This window comes from Colius striatus, chromosome 21, assembly GCF_028858725.1.
Source record: "Colius striatus isolate bColStr4 chromosome 21, bColStr4.1.hap1, whole genome shotgun sequence".
Taxonomy (NCBI): Eukaryota; Metazoa; Chordata; class Aves; order Coliiformes; family Coliidae; genus Colius; species Colius striatus.
This window is the reverse complement of record NC_084779.1, coordinates 977,859-984,779: the sequence shown is the minus strand read 5'-3', so window position 1 is coordinate 984,779 and position 6,921 is coordinate 977,859. Positions and strand designations below refer to the sequence as shown.

General features: G+C 48.4%; 1 protein-coding gene across 1 annotated transcript; it reads right to left on the bottom strand.

The window, feature by feature from the left end:
* Positions 1 to 659: 659 nt before the first annotated feature.
* On the bottom strand, positions 660 to 5,849 carry LOC133627491 (uncharacterized). The gene is made up of 2 exons (XM_062013229.1): positions 5,024 to 5,849; positions 660 to 1,243 (listed from the first exon to the last, which is right to left on the bottom strand). The coding sequence occupies exons 1-2, from the start codon at positions 5,847 to 5,849 to the stop codon at positions 903 to 905; spliced, it is 1,167 nt and encodes a 388-aa protein (XP_061869213.1). The 3' UTR covers positions 660 to 902.
* Positions 5,850 to 6,921: the final 1,072 nt, after the last annotated feature.

Below are 6,921 nucleotides of genomic sequence, written 5' to 3'. Positions count from 1 at the left end.
CCTGCTTCTCGGGAGGTGGCCGGACATCGCTGCTGATGGTGAAAGGCGAAGCTTTCCTCTACCCAGGCAGACGTGCACCTCAGAGGAAAACGAGGAGCCGACTTGATGCAAACGCACGAGGTGAGGTTTATTTCGGAGCTCCGGGTCGTCTCGTAACTCACGCAGGAGTCAGAGGAGGCGACCCTGGTGCTCAGTAGGAAAGGGTTTTTATAGGGTTTACACGCCACACAATAGATATAGGGTTCGAACAATAGTTACAAGCTCTTGACCCTCGGTCTGGCCTCTCCTGATAACCACAGGCCGCAGCCTTTTTTTAGGAAATGTTTTTAACTTCTGCTTCTTGGAAATGAAGCGGTCTCAATGAGACTGCACTTTCGCTGAGGCGGTTGTTGTTCTCATAGTGTGCAGGCCGTACTCCATTTTGTTTGTTTTGCCTCTTCTCAGTTTCGCCTCTTCTCATTCCCCTCTTTTTCTTTTGTACATTTCTAATCTTAGAATTTCTGGAGAGGCCAGGCCAGTGGTCAGGACTAACACTTACTAACATTATATTTCTATTCTATGCTTATAACATTATGGATGTCATTTTGGAGTCTTCTTCCACCCCTTTAGGCACAGTCCTAAAACACACTTATAAGAAATAAAGATTATACCAATCTTCCTTCCTGATTTTCCACTGTGATTTTCGTGTCCTGATAAATCGCCGACCTACCCCAGTCCTAGTTCGGGGCACACTCTTACAAAATTGGGATACATTATTTTTATATTTTGGTAGTGGTCCCGCCGGGATTATACCCCACGGAATAGGCTCCCCAGCTGCTTGTGGTAATGGTAAACAAGCAGTGATACTGGTCGCATTTTGGGCCTTCCCGAAATCTCGGATTAGTCCCACCAACAGATTTTCCCTAGGTGTTTCGGTTTGGTTTCCGAAACACACGAAGCTTAAGAGGATTATCAGTCTTTTCCACCACCCAATCATCCTTTTGTATATCTCTAGGTGCCCTTTTTACATGCGCTGAATGTACCCACGCAGTAATCCCATCGACTTTTACAGCGGTGGGAGTTGTTAACAATACCACATACGGTCCCTTCCACCGAGGTTCGAGCGTCTCTGATCGGTGTCGTCTAATCAGAACTTTGTCTCCGACCTGGAACGAATGGGGCATCGACACCTCGCCTGGGTCGTAGAGGTTCTTCAACTGTTCCCAAACTTCTTTTCTAACTACTTCCAACGCTTTTAGGCGTGCTGCAAGAGTAAGAGAGGGCACAACAGGTTCATCAGTCCCCACTATTTCTGTCAGAGGAGGGGGACTCCCATACAAGATTTCATAAGGGGTGAGCCCCGTAGGTCCTGGGGTGTTTCGAACCCTAAACAGAGCGAGGGAGAGAAAGACTGTCCAATCCCTCCCGCCGGTCTCCGCTACTAATTTAGTTAAAGTTTCTTTCAAGGTCCTATTCATCCTTTCTACCTGTCCTGAACTTTGAGGGTGATATGCACAATGGAGCTTCCAGTTAATCCCCAATTGTCTGGCTACTCCCTGACTTACCTGGGTGACAAAGGCAGGTCCATTGTCTGACCCAATTACCTTGGGAATACCGAACCGGGGAAAAATCTCTTCCAGGATCTTTTTTGCAACTACCAGTGCTGTTTCGTTCCTTGTAGGGTATGCTTCGACCCATCCAGAGAAGGTATCTACAAACACTAACAAATATTTGTTACCGTACCGGGCAGGCTTTACTTCCGTAAAGTCTACTTCCCAATATGCTCCTGGTCGATCTCCTCTCAGTCTCTTTCCTTGGATTCCTTTAGTATGTCCTGCATTTGTAAAGGCACATACCTCGCAATTTTGTACGATACGTTCCACAGTTTTCCGTAGGTCCTGGACCTTGTAGCGTGATTTTTTTGCTAGTGTGATAAGTTTTTCAGTCCCCAAATGCGTAAGCCGGTGCATTTTATCGATGTAAGCTTTCCCTTCCTCAGCGGATAGGTTTGTTTCTTCCTTTCCTTCCACTGCCTGTTTGTCGTCAAGTTTTACTGAGAGTATCATGGCCTCTAGTGCGGCCTCTTTGGCAGTTGTGTCTGCCATTCGATTCCCTCTTGCAACCCAGTCATCTCCTTTTTGATGCCCTGGGCAATGTATGATGGCCACCTTTTTGGGGAGGTGTACGGCTTCTAGGAGATTTAAAATTTCCTCTTTGTTCTTAATTTCCTTCCCCGCCAATGTCAAGAGCCCCCTCTGTCTGTATATTGCCCCATGGACGTGAGCAGTTGCGAAGGCATATCTGCTATCGGTAAATATGTTAATCACTTTTCCTTCAGCCAGCCTCAGGGCCTGTATGAGGGCTACTAGTTCGGCTTTCTGGGCAGAGGTCCCCTCTGGCAACGAGCTAGCCCACACGACCCGTTTCCCGTCCACTACGGCTGCGCCAGCCTTACGCTTTCCTTCCAGCAGGTAGCTGCTCCCATCGGTGAACCACGAGGGGGTTCCTTCCATAGGCTGGTCAGTCAGGTCTGCGCGAATGCCCACTTCTTCGGCTAGAACCTCTTGGCATTCATGGAGAGGCTGGTCACTTTCTCTTGCTTCAGGCATCAGTGTGCCTGGGTTCAGGATGGCTGGAGGGGCAAACTTAATACGTTCAGTTAGTAACAGACTCTGATAGTAAGTCATCCTGGCATTTGTTAACCACCGGTCAGGAGGTTGCCGAATAATGCTTTCCAGGGAGTGGGCTGCAATGATTGTAATTGGTTGTCCAAAAGTAAGTTTATCAGAGTCTTTTACCAAGACTGCGGTGGCAGCCACCACTTTAAGGCAGGCAGGCCATCCACTAGCCACAGGGTCTAATTTTTTTGACAAGTATGCCACTGGCCGTTTCCAGGGTCCGAGTCTCTGTGTTAACACACCCCGGGCCACTCCCTTTCGCTCATCCACGAACAGAGTAAATGGTTTGGTGAGGTCAGGTAACGCCAGAGCAGGGGAATTTAACAGCGCCTTCTTTATGTTGGTGAAGGCCTCCTCCTGCTCTTTGCCCCATACGAATTCTCCTTTGTTTTTTGTGAGTGGATATAGTGGTTCAGCCAAGCTAGCAAACCCAAGTATCCACAGACGACAGAACCCCGCTGTTCCCAGGAACTCACGCACCTGTCGAGAGGTTGACGGGGTGGGGATCTGCAAGATGGCCTTCTTTCGGGCTTCCGTCAGCCACCTTTTTCCATCCTTTAGAGCATATCCCAGATAGGTTACCTCTTTCTGGCAGATTTGTGCCTTCTTCGCTGAGACACGGTACCCCAACCTTCCAAGTTCAACCAGTAGTCTGCGAGTTCCCATCAGGCAGTTCTCTTTGGTGGACGCCGCGAGTAGGAGGTCATCTACATATTGGAGTAAAGTTACCTGTGGGTTTTGTGCCCGGAAAGTTGCCAGGTCCTTGTGGAGGGCTTCATCAAACAAGGTAGGAGAATTCTTAAATCCTTGTGGTAATCTTGTCCACGTGAGTTGACCCACTCTCCCACTTTCAGGATCTCTCCACTCGAAAGCGAAAATTAACTGGCTCACTGGATGCAGTCGCAAGCAGAAAAATGCATCCTTTAGGTCAAGGACTGTATACCAGGTACGATCTGGGGGAAGAGAGCTTAAGAGATTATATGGGTTGGGTACCGTAGGATGTAAGGTAAGGACTCTTTTGTTGACTTCCCGCAAGTCCTGTACTGGCCGATAATCCCCAGTCCCAGGTTTCTTTACCGGCAGGAGTGGTGTGTTCCAGGGAGATTTACAAGGCACAAGAATCCCTTGTTGTACAAGCTTGTCGATGTGAGGTCGTATCCCTGCTACTGCCTCTTTTGACAATGGGTATTGTTTTACGCTTATTGGGGTGGCACTTGATTGTAGCTCGATCACTATGGGAGGGATGTTCACCGCTTCCCCCATGCCCCCAGTTTCGGCCCATGCCTTCGGATACTGCTTGAGCCATTTTTCAAGGTTATCCAGGTTCTCCTTGGGGTTTTGGTATAGTCTATATTCCTCCCCCAAGTGCAGGGACAATATGCATGTTTTTGGCTTTCCGCCTGCAAGGGCGATCTCAGGGCCAGCAGAAGTAAAGCTTATCTGAGCCTTCATTTTTGTTAACAGGTCTCGCCCGAGGAGGGGGGTAGGGCACTCGGGTATTAACAAAAAAGAATGGGATACTTGGTTAGTTCCCAAGTCAATAGTTCGATTAGTTGTCCAGGGGTATTCTTTTCGACCTGTTGCTCCAATTACCATGGTCTGTTTGTTAGTTACAGTCCCTAATGAGGTTTTCAGTACGGAATATTCTGCCCTAGTATCAATCAAAAAATTTACTGGGGTCCCCTCCACATTTAACGTTATCCTAGGCTCGGGGAGGGGTTCCGGGCCCTGACCCCATTAATCTTCATCTTCCTCCAGGGTTAGCACTCTCTTTCCCTTTTTCTTGGGACATTCACGGGCCCAATGCCCATGTTCCTTGCAGAAGGCACATTGATCTTTTCCCAGTCTTCTGGGTCCCTTATTCCTGTCATTGTCGCCCAGGTCCCTTCCTCCTCTCGCCTGTCTTTCCCCTTGGCGTTTCCCTTCGGCCATTACTGTAGTAAGTATTCTTGTTAAATTCTTATCCTGTCTCTTTTGTCTCCGTATTTCTTCCTTCTCTCTCTCATTCTTTTCCCTCTCCCACTTTTCTTCCTCAGTTTCCCTTTTATGGAACACTTTTTCAGCCTCTTTAACAATATCTTGCAGGGTGTAATCCTGCAATCCCTCGATATGCTGCAGTTTTCGTTTTATGTCTGGTGCAGCTTGTCCAATGAAGGACATGATAACGGAGGCCCGCTGTCCCCTAGATTCGGGATCAAACGGGGTATAAATACGATAGGCCTCCATGATACGTTCTAGGAACACCGAGGGTGGTTCATTAGGCCCCTGCATAATTTCTCTCACCTTTGCCAGATTGGTAGGTTTCCTGGCTGCCCCTCTTAGTCCTGCTACCAGAGCCCGGCGGTATATGGACAGTCGTTCCCTACCTGCTGCTGTATTATAGTCCCATTGCGGTCGCGCTGCTGGGAACAACGCTTCCACTTCCATTCCTGTTCGAGGGGGTTGGCCTGGTTGGCCTTCCTGTAGGGTTTTCCGTGCCTCCGAGAAGATTCGTTCTCGCTCCTCTGTGGTGAAAAGTGTTTGAAGTAACTGCTGACAGTCGTCCCATGTGGGCTGATGGGAGTACATCAGGGATTCGACTAGTCCTATGAGGGCAGCAGAGTTCTCAGAAAAAGAAGGGTTATTTGCTTTCCAGTTGTACAAATCGGAGGACGAAAAGGGCCAGTACTGTAACGGTTGTAACTCATCTGGCTCTGTGGGGGCTGGCCCCACCGCCCGGAGTGGTAAGGCTACAGTGGAGTCTGGTCCCTCAGGTGTTATCCCCCGTTTACTCCTGGTACCGGTATAGGGTCCTTCTTCCCAACCCCCCGGGTTATACGGCACAGGTACTCCCTCGTCTGGGGACTGGGGTCCAGTTGGGGGGGCGGTGGGTATAGATGTGGATACAGGTGGAGTCCATTCAGGGGGTCCCTCGACCTCTGGATATACCTTGGTCTTAGGGCTTGGTTCTTTCAATTTTTTATAATCTCCTCCATTATTGGTCACCCCTTCTTCTACTCCTGTGAGAGCCAGAGTTCTGGTTGTCACAGGTACGCCCCGGCTAAAGTATGAGTAGGATGGGGCTAGGACTCTTATTTTATCATTTGGAAGAAATGGTCGGACCCAGTCCGGCGGATACATCACCAAGTCTTCCCATACTGTGATATATGGTTCTTGGTCAGGATGGCCTCCTATTGAGGAGAAAATAGACATTCGGACTGCCCGTATGGTATGGATGTCAAAGGTACCTGACCGTGGCCATCCTACTTTAAAAGTTGGCCATTCACTTTCGCAATAATTTTGCCAATCCCCCTTCTTGATAATAAGAGACAGGTTTTGCCCTCGTGCTTTTACTTTTGGCCAATGTGCCAATGTTAATGACAGAGGGGTGGATCGGGACTGCCCCATGGTTATCAGTAATACAAAAAAAATTATAATAAGACACACACACACAGAAACGGTTTCTCGCTCTCCACGACTTTTACACCACGGAAGAGATCTTATCAAAATTTCAGAAGGGCGGAGACTTCGTCCCCTCATTCACTCCACAAGGACCAGCTAGGTTTCACCTATAGGCAAAGGTTGCCTATTTTCACCCGTGAGGCGTCCCCCAGGGCCGTAGCCTGTGGTGCCGGACACGTCTGTCCCCCACACGTGCTACTCAGAAACCTCTTTAAAGTCTGTCAGACCTTTACTGACCCAGCAGCTTCAGTTTCCCCGTGACCCTTACTTCCAAAACAACATAACACAACCCTGACAATTATGACTCCTATCCTTACACAGGTAGAACATAAAAAATCAATACAATTAATCAGGCACATCTAAAATTTTTTTTGCACAAGGGGTTCCTGTCCCGTACCTATCCCCGTAATGTTGAGTGTGACTCTCAGGTGAAAATCAACAAATATACTTATGGACACAGAGGCGGCACAAAAAGCATTCCCTGAACTTACAAGGGTACCGAGGTATGTTCTCACCCAATCACCCACAAAGTAACATTCACTTGGTCTCTGATGCTTAAGATATCTGTGCAACAGCGAGCTCCCAATCTCACACACTTAAAACATTTTCAGAGGTTAATGGAGAGAGAGAGGGAGAGAGAGAGAGAGAGAGAGAGAGTGAGAGAATGAGAATCTTATCCGTGTATCCCTAAGTGTTTTTCTTACTGAAGTTGGGGATTATGGACTGTTGGGTCACGAGGTTCAGGAAAGAATCCTTAGTCCCAGACCTGGTCAACAGTAGGCTTATTTAAGGAGACCCTGCCGTTGAGTCACGAGGTTCAGTC

Excerpts from the sequence above, each read along its gene's own strand:
- LOC133627491 (XM_062013229.1), bottom strand. The coding sequence starts at position 5,849 with ATGTCTATTTTCTCCTCAATAGGAGGCCATCCTGACCAAGAACCATAT. Across the intron at positions 1,244-5,023 it reads GGACTATAATACAGCAGCAG|CACGCCTAAAAGCGTTGGAA; the intron begins GTAGGGAACGAC and ends TTACTCTTGCAG.